At 45.5% G+C, this 21,390-nt stretch overlaps 2 protein-coding genes across 3 annotated transcripts; one reads left to right on the forward strand and one right to left on the reverse strand.

Moving 5' to 3' along the window:
- The first annotated feature begins 541 nt into the window (after nt 1-541).
- On the forward strand, nt 542-10,469 carry LOC132494070 (T-cell surface glycoprotein CD3 epsilon chain). Its single transcript, XM_060105109.1, has 8 exons — nt 542-590; nt 2,868-2,888; nt 4,411-4,425; nt 7,342-7,371; nt 7,800-8,006; nt 8,840-9,007; nt 9,534-9,580; nt 10,413-10,469. The coding sequence occupies exons 1-8, from the start codon at nt 542-544 to the stop codon at nt 10,467-10,469; spliced, it is 594 nt and encodes a 197-aa protein (XP_059961092.1).
- A 7,040-nt stretch (nt 10,470-17,509) lies between these two features.
- LOC132493992 (T-cell surface glycoprotein CD3 delta chain) lies at nt 17,510-20,620 on the reverse strand. Of its 2 annotated transcripts, XM_060104965.1 has the most exons (5): nt 20,566-20,620; nt 18,709-18,927; nt 18,123-18,254; nt 17,797-17,840; nt 17,510-17,575 (listed from the first exon to the last, which is right to left on the reverse strand). In XM_060104965.1, the coding sequence occupies exons 1-5, from the start codon at nt 20,618-20,620 to the stop codon at nt 17,510-17,512; spliced, it is 516 nt and encodes a 171-aa protein (XP_059960948.1). The 2 variants fall into 2 exon arrangements, with proteins under 2 accessions (XP_059960948.1, XP_059960950.1); XM_060104967.1 differs by lacking the exon at nt 18,123-18,254.
- Between the last annotated feature and the right edge of the window lie 770 nt (nt 20,621-21,390).

Below are 21,390 nucleotides of genomic sequence, written 5' to 3' on the forward strand. Positions count from 1 at the left end.
GGCTGTGCCTTGCTGCCCCATGCCACATACGCCATAAAGAAAGCAGCTCTTTGGTGCTCCTCTCTCTGCCTGTCACAGCTTGTTTGGCGGGCAGGGGTTTCTGAGAAGGGAGCCCCTGACATGGGGGTTGCATTGTGCAAGGCCCAGACAACTAAACTGCAGGTATTTTTCACAGCACCTTCAGGTCTTGCTCGTCCAATGGGAGGATGTGGGGCCCAACTCTCCCCAGACAACCCAGGTGGCTGCTTCTGCCTCGAACGTTTCCCAGTGACGTAGAACCCTGCAGGCCCAGAGGCCCCTCCACACTTCCTGTGTAGGTTTCAGAAACCCGCCTCCCCTCCCAGCCTCAGGTGCCTGCTTCGGAAAATGGTGAGTCTCCCTCTTACAAAGCCCCCTTCTTCATCCCAGCATTGAAAGCAATGGCCCCAGGGTCCTCATCTCCATCAGGGGTTTTGAAAAAGTCCTCTGGCTTCTTTTTCAGAAGTTATAAGCCAACTGGCCTCCGCCATCTTAGGTAGAGTGTGTGTCTGGTGAGGGAAGGATGCAGTCGGGGAATCTCTGGAGAGTTCTGGGACTCTGCCTCTTATCAGGTGAGTAGGATGGAATGAAAAGGGGGGTGTTTCTCCAGACCATGGAAGGCTCACAGCCTAAGCTGGTGCTGCCCAGTGGTACCAAGGAACCTCATTTACTAGAAAATATAAAGTGTTTGTGCAATGTTAGCGTAGGGAACCAGGGCTGGAGGCTAGTGCATGCCCAGGAGACCTTTCAGAGAACAGCCAAAGGAAAGCAGTTGGGATGATCATATCTACTGAAAGCAAGGCGGTCTTTGTGCCTCTGAGAACAAGCTCATTCTGTCAATGAACAGCCAAGCCCTTAAGAGCTAACACAGAAGAGATTAGAAGAGTTAACCTTCACTCTTTGTTGTGAGGAGACTAGATAGTTGAACCCAAACTCTGCACAGGGTATACAGCAAGCTTAGTATGTGAGACAATGAAACACCTCATAATTTTCAGTCTTCTTCAGTTGACAAAGAGCTTTCAATTACTTTAGTCCTTTTTGAAGCCAGGTGGAATATAAATTAATAACCAAGAGCATTTCCATATCTCATAACAGACAAAGAAGATTCTTTTAAAGGTTGCCATTTATTGAGTGTCAGATACCGTGTTAAAAAAGTCTTTACACGTGTTAACTAATTTAATCCTTACCTCCACCTTGGAAGATAAATGTTATATGTATCCCCTATTTTACAGATGAAGAAACTAATACTCAAAGAAGCTCCATAACTTGTTTAGAACCACACAGTTAGTAAGTGCTGAAGCTGATCTGGGAACTCAGGACTGCCTATAGGCCTGTGCTCTTAATGACAGCACGACATGATGCCAGGCAGCTCACAAGGGTTTTATTTCAGAGACCTAGAAACTGCCATCACAGCTGGGGCTCCCATCTCAGAGCTACAGCCATGGTTTCTCTACTTCCTGCTTCATCTTGGGTTTCTCAAGCTTGAATGTTCATACAAATCACAGGGAGATATTGTTAAATTGCAACTTCTGCTTCAGTGGGTCTGGAGTGGGACTGCGATTCTGCGTTTCTAATAAGCTCTCTGGCTTATTCGTCTGCTACTGGTCCAGGAAACATATTTGGAGTGTCAAGGGGCAGAGTGTGACTCCTTCAAGGAATTGGCTTAGAGGCCTATAGTATAAACTATGCTCTGCAGAGCAGGGGAGAGAGAGAGAGAGAGAATACCAAAGACCCAAGCATCTCTAGAGATTTGGCATCATGAGAATGTGCCCAGTCTGCTCTGGTTATGCAGGTGCGGGCAGGAGGCAGTTGGGAGGGGTGTCTCACCCAATATAGAGGCTGTTGATAAAAGAGGTACACATAAAACTTTAAGGCAGGACTTCCCTGGTGGTGCAGTGGTTAAGAATCTGCCTGCCAATGAAGGGGACATGGGCTCGATCCCTGGTCCGGGAGGATCCCACATTCAGCGGAGCAACTAAGCCCATGTGCCACAACTACTGAGCCTGCACTCTAGAGCCCGTGAGTCACAACTACTGAGCCTGCGTGCCACAACTACTGAAGCCCACGTACCTAGAGCCCGTGCTCCGCAACAAGAGAAGGCACTGCAATGAGAAGGCCACCCACCGTAACGAAGGGTAGCCCCCGCTCGCCACAACTAGAGAACTCCCACAAGCAGCAACGAAGACCCAACGCAGCCAAAAATAAAATTAATTAATTTTTTTTTAAAAACTAAAACTTTAAGGCAATGTCAGGGAAACTGATTTTTATAAAGAATCCAAATTACTGCTAAGTGTGGGGACTCTGGAGGGCCCAGTGGAAATATGGTGGGACTCTTCAATGCACAGGTTCTAGTTGATGAATAAATGGTTTCAAATATTTCCATCTCTTTCTCAAGTAGGAAACAAATGGAAAAACCAAACCATCAGACAAGCAGGAGTCAGAGACAGAACAAGAATCTGTCTTTGTACCTAACCCAGAGCTTGTTTTTCTTCCACAGTCAGAGATTTCTTTTCAAAATTGTGGCTGGGCTGCAAACTTCTTTGGCTGTTTCTCCAGTCTCCCCAGATGTACCCTCAACGTTTTCTAACTTCTGTTTGCTAAATATTGTGTGTTCATGTTTAACGCTAGATGCTTTCTTCTTCTGTTTCATCCCGAATTGACCAGGAACCCGTGGTCAGTACGCAGCAGTCTTTGTCACTTATCTGGGGTATAGGAATAACTGTGATCCAGCAGTGGGTGGAAAGGACCTTAGATCTTCAGAAATGGGCAGACTAGGCCTTAGAACTTTTTCTGCTTGGAATCTCAGGCACTCACATTTACTAACTCTTTTTTTCTTATTTATTTTCTAGTTGGTGCTTGGGCAGAAGAAGGTGAGATATGCTTTCTTTCCTTGTTATGAAGTCAGCCCAATGTGTTTTGTATTTATGAGTGGAGTTTTCATTAGACCTCCCACAGAGCTCCCACAGATACCAATAAAAGAGGTTTCTATCATCTTCTCCTCTGCCTTTTCTTCATAAGTCTAGAGATAGTTCTAGCCAAGAAGAGGAATGAAACAGAGATCATAGGAAATAATGAGTCTTAACTATTCAAAAGAAAAAAATTGAGACAACTAAAAAAGTGCAAACAGTTTTCATTTGTTTGCATTTCATATTTGATGGGAGATTTTTGTAGAGGGTTTGTGGCTTGAATGCCTGCATGGAGATGCACTGAATAAGCCTCTGGGGCAGCATTTGAGTGCACTTTCAGAATTACATGTCCAACTACTTTGAATGTATGTGCATATGTGTTCATGTGTGCACATGCATATGAGTGTGCCTGCCCTGGACTTACTTTCTCAGTCATTGCAGAGAGTCAAGAATGTCCCAATATTGGAAGGCTTTCTATTCAGTCAGCTCCTCCAAATTGAGTGAACCAATTTTGTGTTTAAAGGCAGCCACTGGGCCAGTCTCCATTCCATTGCATTACACTGCCTAATTTGTAGTGTCCTTTGGATACTCTTTTTAATATATCATGGAGAATGTGTTAATGTTTCATTATTGACAGATGGGGTATATCAAAAGCACTGATATGCTTCAGAATAACTCACCTCTTCCACATGTTATTGGCCATTTAGGGTTGATTTTGTTTATCATTTAATTTATGCCCAATACAGATCTTCTTTCCCCAGCTTTATTGGAATATAGTTGACATATAACATGGGGTGAGTTAAGGTGTACAATGTAATGATTTCATAAATATATTTTTATATTTATATACCAAATATATATATTATAGTCAAAATGATTACTTAGAACCCTTTTTTATAATTCGTTACCAGTTGTTTAATGTAGGATCCTATACAGCTTTTTGTATACAGCCATGGGGAATTTGAATATCCATTGTTTTCTTTTTTCTTTTTTTAAACATCTTTATTGGAGTATAATTGCTTTACAATGGTGCGTTAGTTTCTGCTTTATAACAAAGTGAATCAGTTATACATATACATATGTTCCCATATCTCTTCCCTCTTGCGTCTCCCTCCCTGCCACCCTCCCTACCCCACCCCTCTAGGTGGTCACAAACCACCGAGCTGATCTCCCTGTGCTATGCTGCTGCTTTCCACTAGCTAACACATATATATGGAATCTAAGAAAAAAAAAAAAAAGGTCATGAAGAACCTAGGGGTAAGATGGGAATAAAGACACAGACCTACTAGAGAATGGACTTGAGGATATGGGGAGGGGGAAGGGTAAGCTGTGACAAAGTGAGAGAGTGGCGTGGACATATATACACTACCAAACATATCCATTGTTTTCTAAAGGTTGAGGGAAGAGTCCTAACCCATGGCAGCAGGGTCTGATCTTAGTAGCTGATAGGAGTATTGCTAACAGTTTCTTATCATTTCCTTTTCAGATTTCGAAGAAGCTGGTAAGACGATTTTCACTCTGTACGACTTCCTTTCAAATGTGGAACAAAATGGTCATAGAAGACAATCATAGTAATAAATACTAAGAACCAGAACTATTAGAGGGAAAATACAATTATCTTTCAATGATATGTGCCTATGTTTGTTGCTAACTGTCAGGTCTGATTATAGCTGAACGTGATGTGTATCCCTGAGCATCCATTCAGGAAAGAATATACATGTAGGTGTTGGAGCCACCACAAGTTTTTGTGTAAATCATGAATTCACTGAAAGCAGAGATGGCGTCTTATTTACCTGGCCCAGTGCCTGGCACATAGTAGGTGCTCAATGAATATTTTTGAATGAATAATGATCATACATGTGAATGCATCACTAGTTTCTTCCCCTCAAGAAGCTGATGATCTTGGGAATTCCCTGGCAGCCCAGTGGTTAGGACTCCACGCTTTCACTGCGGAGGGCCCAGTTTCAATCCCTGGTTGGGGAACTAAGATCCCTCAAGACAGGTGGTATGGTCATAAAAAAAAAAAAAGCTGATGGTCTTATTTGAAAGACAAATAATTGATAATATAGTCTTTTGCATGTTATGGGTAGATACAGAATAAAATATAAAGAGTGGTCAACTCTACAGAGGATGGTTGGGGAAAGCTCCCCAGAGGAGGTGATTCTTGAGCTGAATTTTAAAGGGTGAGCTTATATTTTAAGGAAGAATATCTCAGGCAGAGGAGAAGGCCATGTAGTGTGAGGTTAAGAGTCTAACTCTGAATCTAGACAGTCATATATGAATCCTGGCTCAACTTCTTATTTGCTGAGTGTCTTTGAATAATTTACTTAACTTCTCTGTGCCATAGCATCATTACATGCAAAATGGAAATAATAGTGATACCTAGCTGGTAGGGTTGTTATGAGGACTGAATGAGTAATTTACTTAGAACATTATCTGATGTATAGAAAGCAGGGGGTGGATTTTAGCCATCATTATATGGGAAGTATGCAGACTAATTAATATGCATTAAAGTTTATTGAGCATGTGTGTTCTATGTATTGCCCTTAATATTTTACCTGAATTTCCTCATATAATTCTCCTAACATCCCTATTCTACAGGTAAGAAAACCAAGGCTTAGAAAATAAATATATAGTCCAATCAGAGAGAGAAATATAAATGCAGATTTAGCTGATGCTGAAGCTCATTTTTTAAATCATTATGAATGTGTATAAAAGTTTTGTGAGCATAGACATCTAGGCCCTCATATGAGAATGTGCTGGTCTGAGCTCTACTACTGCATTTGTGCCAAAAGGAGTTGTGAGCAATTTCCATTACATTGCTTTTCCAAACAAACACACCAATCAGAGTGAAACTTCTATTTACTTCTAAATTATTTTATTTATGATTTCTAGTTTAATATTTCTAAGAAATATCAGAGCTGAAAAATTATTCCCAAATCAAAATATTATAGACTATCTATTGTCATTATACTCAACTCCCAATTATTAGCAGATAGATCCACCTGGAGAATGACTTGTTTACATTCCGTATGATCTCAGCTGGAGGGCTGACTGAGCAACTGGGGCAGAACTCTGTTCTGTTCTCCATTAGCAGGACCCCCAGAAGGAAAGGAAGAAAGTAACTAACGCTTTCCTTGAGCATCTGCTATGCACCATCCATTTTCACCTTCATAATCCATTTAATTCTCACGAATACCCTGTGAAGTGGATGTTTTATCTCCATTTCCCAGATGAAGAAACTGAAGCTCTGAGAAGTTAAATGGTTTTCCCTTGGTCACAGCCTAAAGCAGATCTGGGATTCAAACACAGTGCTACTGACTCAGCCCAGCGCTCCGTCCCCAACAGCACACTGTAGCAAAACACCCCCAACAGAGAGAGGGCTGTCTCTGAGCACCACTCTCCACTCTTCCAGCTGTCATATACAGGCTCAAGCATAGCCTAGTGCCTCCCAGTGTCCCAGCCACAAGTTTTCTAGGAAATGAGGGTGCTCCCCAGCCCACTTCCCAGGGCAAAATTGCTTACTGTGGGGAATTTGGCTGGATCCCCAAATTATAATAGTGGATTTCAGTTGTCCACACCAATAGTTCTAACGAAAATAATTGAGGGGCTTCCCTGGTGGCACAGTGGTTGAGAGTCCACCTGCCGATACGGGGGACACAGGTTCGTGCTCCGGTCCAGGAAGATCCCACATGCCGCGGAGCGGCTAGGCCCGTGAGCCATGGCTGCTGAGCCTGCGTGTCCGGAGCCTGTGCTCCGCAGCGGGAGAGGCCACAACAGAGAGAGGCCCGCGTACCGCACACACACACAAAAAAATTGAGAGTTGATTGCACTCATATATAATTTAAAATAAAGTCACATTTTATTAGAAGAACTATTTCCTTAAAATGTGCATAGTGCTTCACATAATTTAAGGGCAATAACAGAAAAGTGGCATGGAATAAGAAGAAAGATATTTAATCTCTACTATGAGGGTTTCTGTTAGTTTTAAGTAAGAACTTCTGAATAACGAAAAACAGGTAAACCCAAGTATCAGTGATTCAAATGTACAAAGGTCTTTATCTCTGAGAAGACCCTTTCATATCTATCTGGAATATGGTTCTTTCTAATGCAAGAGAATAAGCTTGAAGATGACTGGAATTTTTTAGCTTTAGGATTTTAAGACCGAGCTCTAGTGGATCTAAGTCTAGAAGCACATGCTGGTATATTCTCAGATTGATGTATCTGAGTTGTGTCTATGAGCATATCTTATAGGACAAGTACATAGCTCACCTTCAAGACTTGGAGCTCCCTAAAAAACAGGCCCTCTTTGGGAGTTCTTGGGGATAGTATCTAGTTCCACTTGAAATTTTTCCCCTACAATTTAAACTTAAACCAAGGTTATTTTCTTACCATTCCTTCCTTTTTTCATTTTCAGATGAAGTTACACAAACACAAACACTGAAATGTAAGTTTATCAGTCTTTTATATCTGCCCTATCTGATGATGCAAGTCAGTGGTTGGGAAGAAGGAACTGATTGAGAGAGATTAACCCCAAGAACTGAGGTCCTCCCAACCTCATATTTCTAACTCCCATTTTAGAAACATTACAAATAAGGACTGCTGTGGATTTTCTTTACTTCCCTCCTGCCCTTCCAAGTCCCCATGTCCATGCCTAAACTCTGAAGGCACCTTCAAAAGTTTCTCTAGGGCCCCTTCTCCTACATATCTCCTCTTTCATACTCCCAGCCAGCAGAGTTCCCTTTTGACAAGAAAATCTAAGATCTAGGATGTCAGAGGACTTTCCGCATTTGGTTGATTCTTCTGCTACTAATTTGCCTTAAGTCTTACTGGGTTCTCCCCTTAATTTCCCTTCTCTTTTGTCCCATTCCCCAGTATATAAAGTCTCCATCTCTGGAAACAGTGTAGAGCTGACATGCCCTGAGGATACTGTATCTGAGGAAATAACTTGGAAAAAAGATAATAATGACATGCCCCATCATAACAACCCACTGTTACTGAAGGATTTTTCAGAAATAGAGAACAGCGGATATTATACCTGCTCAAAGGACAAGAATCATGGGATCTACCTGAAAGCAAGAGGTAATATAGATCTTCAGAGCAAGCACTATTAGACTCTTTAGGGAGGATCATTTCAGAAGGGCATTCCCAATATTTCCCCTAACCCAACTCAGAGTCCCCTGGCATCTTTGTGCTTCTGTGACACCCAATCCGGGACTGTCTGGGGCCACACAGCATCAGTGTTTTCTGAAATATAGATTAAACACCAATATGGGGCTGTCTGGGTAAACTCAGTCAGCTCTAGATCTAAAACTACAATGTCCCAAGAGACAAGATTGGGTCCTTTGCATTATATCATGTCCAGAATTACGGGACACCAATATTAGTTTATCCGATGCTTTATCCAGAGAGGAATTCTCCAAGATTTACCAAAAGGACTCAAAACCACTCTACTAAAATGTCATAAACAAAGGCATATTAATAAGCAATAATGATAGCTAACAATCATTGAGTGCTTATTAAGTTTTAAGCACTATACCAAATACTTGCCGGGGCTTTTCACACAATCCTTTTAACCACCATATGGGTTGAGTGCTATCTTACTCCCATTTTATAGATGAGGAAACAGAGGTTTTGTGAGTTGAACACACATTCCACAGCTTTCACAGCTAGTGAGTAGCATGGCTGGGACTTGAACCCAGGACTGTCTGACTGCAGAGCCTCTACGCATGAACACCATAGTTTGCTTGTTGTTATAAACGTGTTGAAAGGGGGCAGGGGGTGTCTACGACCATGGCAGGCATGTGAGTATTAAAGGGAGAACGACCTTCATTTTTTCCTTCCTCATCTCCAGTGTCCTGTGTTTTCCTTTCTGGGTGATTTCTCTTCTTCTCTCCACACTCCCCACCCCACAGTGTGTGAGAACTGCGTGGAGGCGGATCTGACCGTGGTGGCCACAGTCATCATAGTGGACATCTGCATCACTTTGGGCTTGCTGCTGCTGGTGTATTACTGGAGCAAGAGCAGAAAGGCCAGGGCCGTGCCTGTGACGAGAGGAGCGGGTGCTGGCAGCAGGCCCAGGGGTAAGACCATGGAGGAGATTCCCGCCAAGGGGGGATGTCCAGCCCAGGCCAGGATGGGCTGGCAAGTCCAGGGCTAGGTCAAGACAGCTTCTCTAGAACATTCACAGTGTGGCCAAGATCTTGACAAAGAGTGTCCCATTTCAGATCACTCCTGTCCTCTCCACCCTTGAAAAATGCAAAAACGTTTACTACCAGGATGGGCTTCTTCAAGTGCCTGTCAGTGTTCTGGAGTAATCAGACTCTACCCCTCAATCTTTGGGGAGACTTTGGGACATTAGTTCCTGCCTTTTCCTTGCCCTCCCAACTCCAACCTGTGGGAAACAGCGGAAGGACCTTTAGCTGAGGTCACAAATGATAAGGACAGTGTGGGGTCATTAGAGATAGGATGAAAGAAAGCAAAGAGAAAGGGCAGCTGAAATAGAAAAAAGAAGTAGAGGGGAGTTCGCCCTCCTTAATCTGGGTCTCATTCTCACAAGATTGGTGTTTCCTCATGGAAATGAATATTTTTCCCTTCCCTCCTCTGCAGGGCAAAACAGGGAGAGGCCACCACCTGTACCCAACCCAGACTATGAGGTAACAAGGGATAAAGTGGGGGGAGGGGTCTTTCTAGGAGAGAAGGGGACAGGTGGGACTGTCCATCTGGTCCATCAGACACTTCAAATCCTCTCCCTCAGGGCTCCAGGACAACCCACCATGTGCCCACCTCTGCATCCATCATAGTAGAACGGGGCCATCTCAAAGTCTGCAGGGCTTCCACAACCACGGGTGGTAGGGGTGAGGTGCTGCTCCTATTTCTCTGGCTTATTCATTAGCTGGGCGACAGCCATGGGGAATACCATACACCCAGACTCTAACATGATAAACTCATGACTGATGTTCCACCGGCATGCACCTACCAGTTGTTGGAATATGAAAATATTTCACTGGTGAATAGCCCCAAGCTTCCTCCATCCTCCATCCCCAGCACACACACTGCCAGACATCACAGCCCCTCCCCCACTGGACCACCTCTAGGTTGGGCAACTGAAGAGTTACTGCCTGGCATAGCAGAGAACCACCAGGATTGTTCTGATTGCTCAGTGTATGTGCACTACGAATTGTTAAATATTTTGAATATCACACCTGGACAAACTCAACAAATATTTATTGAGCACCAGTCAAGAGCATGCTCTTCACTTTCGCACGAGTGACTTCATTTAATTCTGAAAAAAGCCCCAAGAGTTGGGTCTTTAGTTTCCCATTTTTGAGACAGGAAAACTGAGGCTCAAAGGAGGTGGCCAGATCAAATCTCTTACCAGTTGAGCCTGCCTCCTGACCCCTGGTCTAAGGTTCTTCAGAGGCCCTTCTTTCTCAGGAGTGACCTCCTCCCACCCTGCTGACCACCCCCTCTCTATTCCACCCCTAGCCCATTCGGAAAGGCCAGCGGGACCTGTACGCTGGCCTAAATCAGAGAGGCATCTGACAGCTCCTGAAGACACTGTCTCCCACTGACCCAGGTCTGGCTCCTCTCCAGGCCTGCTACTCCCTGTTCCCTGGGCAAACCTTGGACCCCGCAGGAGAACTGTTCCTCTGCCTTGTGGGGAGCTCACACCCTCAGCCTTGTCCCCGGCTGCCTCCCTCCTGCTTCTCTGCTGGCCCCCGTCCAAGGATGTGGCTGCCTCATTATCCTTTGAAACATCATCACTACTCACCCCTCACACCTGGCCTCCCCTCTTATCAGGATATTTATTTCTGTTCTTCACACACCCCCATTCCTTCCTGCCCTGATGGCTGTTACTTCTCCCTTTGGCTCCCTCCTTCTCCTGCATAGAAGTTGCCCCATCCCTAACTATTCCATCTACATTTCCCTGTTTCTAGCTCTCTCTTTGGCGACCCTCTGTGGGAATGGACTGGGTAAATGCTGGCAGAGGTCCTGCCCTGTTCACAGACCCTGGCCCGGAGTTAGTCCTGTGCCCCTTCCCTCCCTGTCTCCACAGCAGGCCCCTAGACGGTCATTTGCAGCTCCATGAATGTGCTAGCCTCCTTTTCAGCTGAGAGAGAAAAGAAATAAAGTGTATTTGGCTGAAAGAGTCGCTGTCCCTCTTTTCTGGGAGGCCCTCAGAGGCTGCCTTGTTTCCTAAGACAGCACAGGTCCTCCCTTCCTCTGACTATATTCCTAGCTATGACCCCAAATGCCAGTACTACCTGTTTTCACAGCTGAAACAGGCATTATCTGAAGCTCTCTTTGGAAAGGGCATCAGGGAATAAATCAAGAGAGAGAGAGAGGGAGTGGGAGGGAGGAAGGGAGGGAAGGAGGAAGGAAGGAAAAGAAAGAAAAGAGAGAGAAAGAAAGAGAAAGAAAGAAATGTTCGTTTGCCTAACGTCTTTTGGAGAAAAACATCAAGGATGGCAGAGAGTGCCTGATGGGTCCCTGATGGAGTGGTCAGCTCAGAAAATGGGTGAGACAGAAACAGAGGCCTTGAAAGGTAGATGAAGGCAGCAGACAGAGGAGAGGAGGTGAAGGGGAGGCAGTGGACACACATTTCCTCGCTGCCTCGAAAAGGAAGCGCCTCCGCGGAGCTGGGGCTGGGGAGGGGAGGGGAGGGGAGGGGGGGAGGTGCTGCCGGGCAGGCCCCTCTCCCTCCACTGTGAGAGGCAGCAGGCTGCAGCCCAAGGCGGGCTGTGGTTTAGCGGCCAGGATGTGGGCTGCACTCTGAGCGAGGGACATGGGTGCAGCGCAGCAGAGACTGGTGTTGTGGGAGGGTTTCTTTCCACTCTCCCAGGGCACACACTCAGCTTGCAGAGAGAAGATGCCAGAGCACTGAGGACCTCTCAGCCCAGCTCAAACCAGTGGGCTCTCCTTGCTCCCTCTCTGCGCTCAGAAACCTCTCTGCTGACCCCAGGACTATGTAAGAGTGTGACTACGACTCACAAAAGCCCTTTGTGGTTGGCAACATGCACATTACTGGACACACTCAGCCTTGGTCTTGTGGCTACAGTTTCTATTTTTTGGCCGCTGCTGAAGCTGCTTCTCTCCCTGTAAGCACTCAGCACTCAGGCTCCAAAGGAATCTCTGTGATGTTGACCATGACTAGCTGCTGAACAGCAGGCTGGCCCAGGGGTGGCAGTTCTGTCCCAGGTATATTTGATGCTGCCCACGCAAGGGAGGTGTGGCTCAGCGTAATGAAAGCCATAATAGCTAACACTTAGGAAGCATTTACTCTGCTCTAGAAATTGTGTTTAGCACTTTACAAGCGTTATCTCATTTCATCCTATGATGACCGACCGACAAGGTAGACGTCCTTATTTTACAGATGAGAATAGGGGGCTCAAAGAGGTGAAGTCATACACTCAAGGTGCACAGTTAGTCAGGGACAGAGCTGGAATTAGCCGCCAAGGCTGTCCAACTCCAATGCTCTGAACAGCTACCCAGTGCTGACTGTGATCCTTAGAAATGCTCTCCAGTTTCCTGACTTAAGAACTCTGTATTGAATTACTTAGGTGTTCCTTCCAAGAGCGCTTTTCTAATCATTTGTGTGACAGACCAGCACTGTGCTAAGTACTAACAGGATACAAACAGTTCCTGTCTTCAAGGAGCTTACAATTATATGAGTGGCCAAGTATGCAAAAATAACGTTAAACAAGGACACAACCAATGTAAGCATAGAAGAGCTATAGACGGTGTTGTCAGTGTCCCCAGGAGGAGCTGGGAGGGCTGAGGTGGTTGGCAAAAGCTCCATGGAGGAGGAGAGACTTGATCTGGACCCTGAAGGGAGGGATGGAGAGAATTTGAAGACAAAGGAGAAGGCACTCCACTCACTGAAGATGAACTAGATAACCAAAATAGCCCTTTAGCTATTAAATAAACTGAATTCAGAGCTGAAAACCTTTCCACAAAGAAAACTCCAGACCAAGATGGCTTCCTTGGTGAAATCTATCAAACATTTAAGGAAGAAATAATACCAATTCTATACAAACCCTTTCCGAAAATTGAAGAGAGAATACTTCCAACTCATTCTATGAAGACCAAACTTGTCACGCGCAATGCTTAATATTATGTGTCAGATTGGCTGAGCCACGGTACCCAGATATTTGGTCAAACACACCTCATTGTGTTGTGAAGGTACTCTTTAGCTGAGATTAGCATTTATATCAGTGGACTTTGAGTAAAGCAGATTACCTTCTATAATGTGGGAGAGCCTCATCCAATCAGTGAAGGCCTTAAGAAAAAGCAGACTGAGGTCCTCTGAAGAAGGGGGCGCTCTCTCTGTCTCTAGACCTTCCTTTGGGCTCAACGTGCAACATCAACTGCAACTCTGTTGCTCTGAAGAACCCTGACTAACATACCCTGATATCAAAAAACCAGACAAAGACATTACGGGAAAAGAAAGCTGCAGACCAATATCCCATATGAATAGATGCAAAAATGCCTCACGGGCTCCCCTGGTGACGCAGTGGTTAAGAATCCACCTGCCAATGCAGGGGACACGGGTTCGAGCCCTGGTCTGGGAAGATCCCACATGCTGCAGAGCAACTAAGCCCGTGCTCCACAACTACTGAGCCTGCGCTCCAGAACCCGCGAGCCACAACTACTGAGCCCGCGTGCCTAGAACCCGTGCTCCACAACAAGAGAAGCCACCGCAATGAGAAGCCCGCGCACCGCAACGAAGATGGGCCCCCGCTCGCCGCAACTAGAGAAAGCCCGTGCACAACAACGAAGACCCAACACAGCCAAAAAAAAAAAAAAGTAAGCTTCACAAAATTTTAGCAAATTTAATCTAATAATATACACACACCAAAAAAATATATAATGACCAAGTACAGTTTATTTCAGGAATGCAGGATTGGTTTAACAGATCATGCCATCAATGTAATTTACCATATTAATAGACAAAAAAAGTAAAACCATATAATCATCTCAAAGGATACAGAAGAAGCTATTCAGTTACAGAAACAACTATTTTTGTTTAAAATTCTCAGCAAACTGGAAAGAGAAGGGAATGACCTCAACCTGTTAAGAGGGCATCTAAGAAAAACGTACAGCCTACATCATACTTAATGATGAAAGACAGTGCTTTCCCCCTAAGATCACAAATAAGGCGGGACTTCCCTGGTGGTCCAGTGGTTAAGACTCCACGCTCCCAATGCAGGGGGCCTGGGTTCAATTCCAGGGAACTAGATCCCACATGCCGCAACTAAGAGTTCACATGCTGCAACTAAAGATCCCACGTGCTGCAACTAAGAGCCGGCACAGCCAAATAAATAAATACTTAGAATGGACCCAGAACTTAAAAACAAACAAACAAAAAAAACCACAAATAAGGCAAGGCTGTCCTCTCTCCACTTCTACTCAACATTGTACTGGAGGTCCTAGCAGTGCAATGAGCCAAGAAACAGAAGTAAAACAGATCCAGATTGGAAATGGAGAAGCTGGAAATAAAAAACTGTCTTTATTCACAAACTACATGATCAAATATATGGAGTATCCGATGGGATCTACAAAAAAAAAAAGCTACTAGAATTAATAAATGGGTTTAGGAAAGTTTCAGGAGAGAAGATTAATATACAAAAAGTAATTGTATTCCTATACAATTTCAAGGAACTACTGGAAATCAAAAATTTTTAAATAACATAAACAATATCATCAAAAATATAGTAAAACACTTAGGGATAAATCTGACAAAAGACGTTTTCATGGACTGGAAGACTCAATATCATTATGATGTCAGTTCTCTCCAAACTGATCTATAAATTCAATTCAATTCTGATCAAAATCTCAGCAGGCATTTTGTAGTAACTGAGAAGGCAATTCATATGGGACTGCAAAGAACCTAGAATAGCCAGACTACTTTCTTTAAAAGTTGTATCCCAGCCATTCCACTCCTGAGTATTTATCCAATAGAGATAAGAGTGTATGTCCTTGTATATGAGTGTATGACTTATATAATGATTTATGTATGACTGTTCATAGCAACTTAATTTGTAATAGCCAAAACCAGGAAACACTCAAAAGACAATCAAGGAGTGAATGGATAAACAACTTGTGGTATATCCGTACAATGGAGTACTACTGAACATTAGAAAGGAATGAACTATCCATAGGCGCAACAAGATGGATGAATCTCAAAATAAATAGGCTGAGTGTAAGGAGCCAGACCAGAAAAGGGTACATATTATATTATTTCACTTATTTAAAACTCTAGAAAAATGGAAACTAATCTATAATGACAGAAAGCCGATCAGTGGTTGCCTAGAGGATGAGAAGATAAGGAAGAGATTGCATGCAAAGGGGCACAAGGAAACTGTCCAGGGTATTGGGTAAGTTCATACTTATCAATCTTGGTGATGTTTCACAAGTGTATACATATGCCAAAACTTATCAAATTTTACACATTATATATATGCAGTTTATTCATGTCAGTTTACTTCAGTAAAGCTGTGTTTTAAAAGCGCAAAAAAAAAAAAGAGAGCTGAAGGGACCCAAGTTTCCAGAAGGGCTCAGGTGAAGGTCAGTGTTTCTCATCCTTGGCTTCACATTAGAATTAGCTTAGGCAGTTTGAAAAGTCCTGATGTTCCAACCCAGTATAATCAGCATCTCTGGGCGTGCCACCCAGGCATCAGTACTTTGAAAGCTCCCCAGGAGATTCCAATGTGCAGTGAATTTTGAGAACTGGTGAGCTGTAGAGGGGGACATAAGGGTATATGAGGAGCACAGGGTCAAAGGAAGTGTGCAGGGCATGGGAAGGACACAAGTATTGCTGCAATGCAAGCCGTGGAAGAGTTGCCCAAGGTGGAGGGATCCAGTGTGAAAATGGGATCTAGGGCTAGGAGGACTGCAGCAGTAGGGTATAAAGGGTAGGAATGAATCATAACCATGAATGAAGCATGTGTAAATTGGAAGTTCATTATGTCTCTAACAAAGTAAGGGTCTGTGTGTATCTTGAGGAGATAGTGGGCAGAATCATCCAGATCTCTGGCTATGTGGTTGTTAATAATTTTCTCCTTTGGGAACCCTGGTCTAAGAAACTCCCACTCTTGGGGACTTCCCTGGTGGTCCAGTGGTTAAAACTTTGCCTTCCAATGCAGGGGGTGTGGGTTCGATCCCTGGTCGGGGAGCTAAGACCCCACATGCCTCGCAGCCAAAAAACCAAAACATGAAGCAGAAGCAATATTATAACAAATTCAGTAAAGACTTTAAAAATGGTCCACATCAAAAAAATCTTTAAAAAAAAAATGCCCATCTCTCATTAAACTGTTCTGAAGTTTATTGAATTACTCTTAGGCAGAGAAAAAAAAGATGGGTTCCCACACATGGTAGACAGGAATGGGCGTAAAGGACACAAAAGAGTAAGTGGCCTCAATTCTTCCTCTAAACCAGAGATTCTCTGAATTGAGCCTGCTTCAGAATCACCTGGGGACCCAAGAGTGTCCCCAAGTGGGACCCAAGTGTGTATTTTTTTAAATAAATCCCAAAGTTTCAGAACCACCACTAACCCAATGGCTAAAGATGCCATCTATTGAAAATATCCTAATTCCCCACTCAGTCTCAGACTCCAGCTTTCCAGGTGTGTGGAGAAGGATAGTATGTTTTAATTGATGAAGAGTTTCTGATGCCAGTTTACTATGCAGAAGGCAGGGGTGGGGCAGGGACAGGTTCTGAGGAAAGAAAATAGAACGGTACCTTCTTTTTTTTTTTTTTTTTTTTTTTTTTTGCTGTACGCGGGCCTCTCACTGCTGTGGCCTCTCCCGTTGCGGAGCACAGGCTCCGGACACACAGGCTCCGCGGCCATGGCTCGTGGGCCCAGCCGCTCCGCGGCATGTGGGATCCTCCGGGATCGGGGCACGAACCCGTGTCCCCTGCATCGGCAGGTGGACTCTCAACCACTGCGCCACCAGGGAAGCCCGAACGGTACCTTCTATACAGGGGAAAAGGGTACGGAAGGGGCCTTGGCTGAGACCTCCTTGTAGGTAGTGGATACCACTCCACAGGAGTCATAAAGCCAAGGCCAGCCCCTTAACAGAAATGGGACTTTGTCATACACACTCTCGGAGCCTTGATAAGAAGTGATCCTCAGGGCCTTTGATGTCTCTGCCACCTCCGCTCATGATGTCATGGAAACTTCTGAGTGGCTGTGTCCCTAAACACAGCAGCCCGCCCTCCACTATGGTGAGGAAGTCAAAGCCGTAGAAGGGTTGTAAGGGGGGACTGGAGCCAAGAGAGTATGGTGGGGCCGATCCTGCACCCAGGGAGCCCACCAGGACAGAAACACCAGTGGGTCAAGATATGGTGGGAGACTGCCCATCACATGGTCCATGTGGGGCAGAGGAGGGAATTGATGAAGGAAGGACACAGATGGGCAGGGAGGGCAAGGGCCCAGTCAAGTCAGGGCCACTCCCATGCCTTGTCCAGGAGCCTTCAAAAGTCCAGGCGCCTGCTGAGTGAAGGAGGACAGCTTTCTTGGCTGAGCAAGGAGAGAAGGTCCAGTCGATAACCAATGAGCCTAGAAGCCACCAGCCTCAGGTTCACTTGTTCCGAGCCCAGTTCTCACCAAGACGACTGTACTGAGCATCATTCCGATCTCGAAGGGGCTAAGAGATGAGAAGGAGAAACAGTGAGGCAGTGTCAGAACTCTCCCAGGGAGAACCCCAGCAGACCCCAGAGATGAGAGCTCATTCCCGGCCTTTCCAGACCCCCCAGTGATGAATTCCCCACTAGGACCTTCACACACGTACACATTAAACCTAGTATCAGGCTCTCCATCCCCACTCACTCCTCCCCCCATTCTCATCTTTTTCCCCTCAGGGCTCACCTGATAGAGCTGGTCATTCCCCAGCAAAACTTGAGTGTCAGCAACTAGAAGAACCAGGGAAAGAGAGTCAACAAGGGCCAGGAGATGGGACAGTGAGACCCCATGAATGCTGCAGGGGGACTGCAGCTGGTCACACCCTTGGAAGTCTGCATGAGCTATATGGGCACCTAAGTTCTGTCAGCAACCAGTTGTAGGAGTCCTTAGGAGATTGCAATAGTGACTCCCAGATGAGACACAACCCACCTCCAGCCCCATTCCTTAGCAGGTACACACTCATACCCACACTCACAGCCACAACACACACATGTTCTGTCCCTTCCACTTACCCCTGGAGAGCCTTCCAGTCTCGTGTCCAGCAAAGCAGTAGACACCCAAAGCAAGGAGCACAGTGGCAATGATGTCGGTGATGACGATGCCTGCCAGGGTGGCTGAGTCCAGCTCCACACAGTTCTGGCACACTGTGGGGGAAGGGAGGCCGAAGGAGAGGTGGAGGGTCTTCAAGATCAGGGAACCATCTCTGCCCCTTAGGTCAGCCCCAGGATCTCTCATGCCAAGACCCAAACTTGGAAAAAGTCCTGCTGAGAGCCTTGATACATCTACCTCTAACCTTCAACCCAAGAAATCCCTGAGGAGAGCCAAGAAGTTGTCTCAGCTTTGTAGGAACTTAAACAAGACCGTAGGCCAACCACTCTCCCAACCAAGCCCCTACTGCTTGGGTCACAAGGTCCCTATTGTTCTTTTGCCATTAAGCTATTTCCCACTCAGGGCTCCAAAATCTGGCTCATACCATTACGAGAGCAACCCAGTTTTGTTGAGAGCACGGACTGGTACACCAGAGCTCCCTACACCTAGAAAGTTCTCATAACCAGAGGCCCCATCCATTCCAACCCAAAGGGTCTTAGAAGCACATACTTCGATAGTATACTTGCAGAGTAGGTATTTTGCTGGTTTGTTCATCTGTCCCATTGCACACATACACTCCTCGTGGGTCCAGGTTGCGGTTTCCCAAGTCCATAGCTTTATTGTCTAAGGCCAGTTGTCCTACCGTTCCTTCTAGCCACGTGACACTGGTATTGCATCTCAAAAATACTCTGTCCTCAAGTTCTTCCACAGTGATATTGAAGGGGTTCACTAAGGGAAAAAAATACCACGATTGGAGCCAGCTTTTTGGTCTGCACCAGACTCCTTGTTCTGCTGAGACTCATACTTAAGAAGGGCCACTTTCCAAGTCTAGAATAGTTCATGGTTTCTAGTGAGAGAGACGGAAGTCACAAGAGAAGTGCTTCAATAGGCTCCCCACAAACTGCAGGGACGAAGAAGGACATGAGGATACAATCCAAACAGAGGACAGACCCTGATGGACATGGGGCAAAAGAGGAAAACATGGAGCTGGGTCGATCCAAGAACCTTCCTGGAAATGTGTTCAGACCACTGATTAGAAGTAGGAGGGGAGCCCAGACTGCTAAAACTCGCAAGAGATATGGAAAGGCAGAAGAATGGTCCTCGATTGGAGATGTCCACATTTTTTTCTCCAAGAAACCTTCTGATTCTACTTCCCAGCCACCTGCAACACTCCCACGTCAACTTCTCATCTTCTGCCCCCTAGCCCCACCCTTGCCCCAACCACTACCAAGGGAATGGTACTACTAAAGCCTTTCCTATGGCCAATAATGGCTGGGGGTAGGAGAGAAGCTAATATGAATTACCATCCCAGTGGTCCAAAAGGGCACCTAGGGCAAATTCCATGTAAAGATTTTTAGTTGTTCCACCCTTGCTTAGGAGGAGAGGGACAGGAAAAATAATTTTATTGAATCTGTTCTTGGGGCTCCACACAGGTCAAGTCTTGTGGGGAGTTTAAGGGTTGGAGGTATGAACAGCACCTTTCTAGATCCACTGAACTGCTGTGACTGAGAGCAACTCCACAGCCCACAGAAGCACTGGAATCTATATCTCTAATCCCAGGAAAAAGTGGAATCTACATTCTTCCTGAGATTCATAGTCAGTTACCAATTTGGATAGAAGAGCATCCTTTAGAAAACCCCCCGAAGAGCCATTTCTTGTGCCTCTGTAGCAGGTCAGGAGAAAATGCATGTATTCTCAGGGAGATACATGTGCATCAGATGCTCCACATCACAGAGTCATGTATTCCTTGGGGATCCGTTTCCAACGGAAATCCTGGATGTCCCAAAGAAGCTGACTACTAGGGTAACCATTCATCCCAGTTTGCCTGGGATTGAGAGAATACCTGGGACATGAGAGTATCAGTTTTAAAACCAGTCAAACATGGATGAGTGGGTCATTCTACTACCCCAAATCTGCCCTCCCTCCTGCTCAGCCTCAATTTAACTTTTCTCTTAAAGCATTCCCCTGAGGGCTGGGCTATGGTGGGCCCAGGTGGTGACATCATGATGGCCAAATGACCAAGAGTCCTGGATCCCAAAGGCTCTCTGCCCTAGAAGGAACAGTGCTCCCATTACCAGCCCTAGGCTAAGGCACACACATACTGCAACACTTCCTACAGATCTCTGGCCTAAGGTCTTCAGAGAGACATTCAAGGCCAAGATGTACCCCTAGCTGGAGTCAGTCAAAGCCAAGAGCCTGTGCTTCCCAGACCCTGTGCTACATCCCAACATGGCCCTCCTTGACAATGCTGCCTGGTGAATTGAAGCTAGCATTGAGAAGGACTTTCGAGTGGACCACATTCCAGGTGGTAATGTCCCTCTTAGGTCCCTTCTCCAAGATGCCCCCATCCACCCAGAGAAGCCTTACCTTGGGAGAGAAAGGCAGCCAGTATCAGGCCAGACAGAAAACTTCTGTGTTCCATCTTCCAGCAGAATTCCTCCAGAAGACAGACCCAAGTCACAGAACTCTCAGCCAAGGTGAAAGCCGCCTGCCCCCAACTGACTCATGTGTACCCGGAAAGAGTAAAGGGTGGTGGAGGCACTAGAAGACGCCTATTTCTCTGCTCTCTGCTGTTGGTGATGGGAGGCTGCCAGGGTAGAGGTAGGCTGGGGGTGGGGTAGGAAGGAAGCAGGTGCAAATCGCTCTTTCTCAGAGCATGGAGGGTGGGGGAGGGATGGAAGGGGGAAGCAGAGGATATGGAAAAGGTTGCCTGGATTTCTAGGAAGTAAAAGGAGATTCAGGGTGTCCTTTCTTGAGTCACCGATGAAAAACAAGAAATTCTGAGTTCCTGTCAGCAACATCACTACATTTACTTACCACCTAAAAACTGCCACCTCTCAAAACCCTTGAGACAAGCTGTGAACCCCATCCCATAAGCCATATCAGCTAGGTTCTTCCCTTTCCTGGTCTTTCTTGGGACTCTACCTGAGGTCCTTCTTGGACCACCTGGGACACCAGGCTAAGTAGCTTCTTACCAGTGGGAGTTTGAGCTTTGGGAGCCCCCTAACAAGAGATTTACATCCTGGCTCCAATACTGCCTACCTGCTGGGTCTGAGCCAGTCACAGAATTCTTCAGAGCCTGATTCCCCCAGTACCATGAGAAGAATTCGAATGGAATGTTTCCATGGTACCTGACACTTCATATGTTCTCAATAAGAGAGAAAGTTATTTATAACAATATGATTAACTTGC

This window comes from Mesoplodon densirostris, chromosome 7, assembly GCF_025265405.1.
Source record: "Mesoplodon densirostris isolate mMesDen1 chromosome 7, mMesDen1 primary haplotype, whole genome shotgun sequence".
Classification (NCBI taxonomy): Eukaryota; Metazoa; Chordata; class Mammalia; order Artiodactyla; family Ziphiidae; genus Mesoplodon; species Mesoplodon densirostris.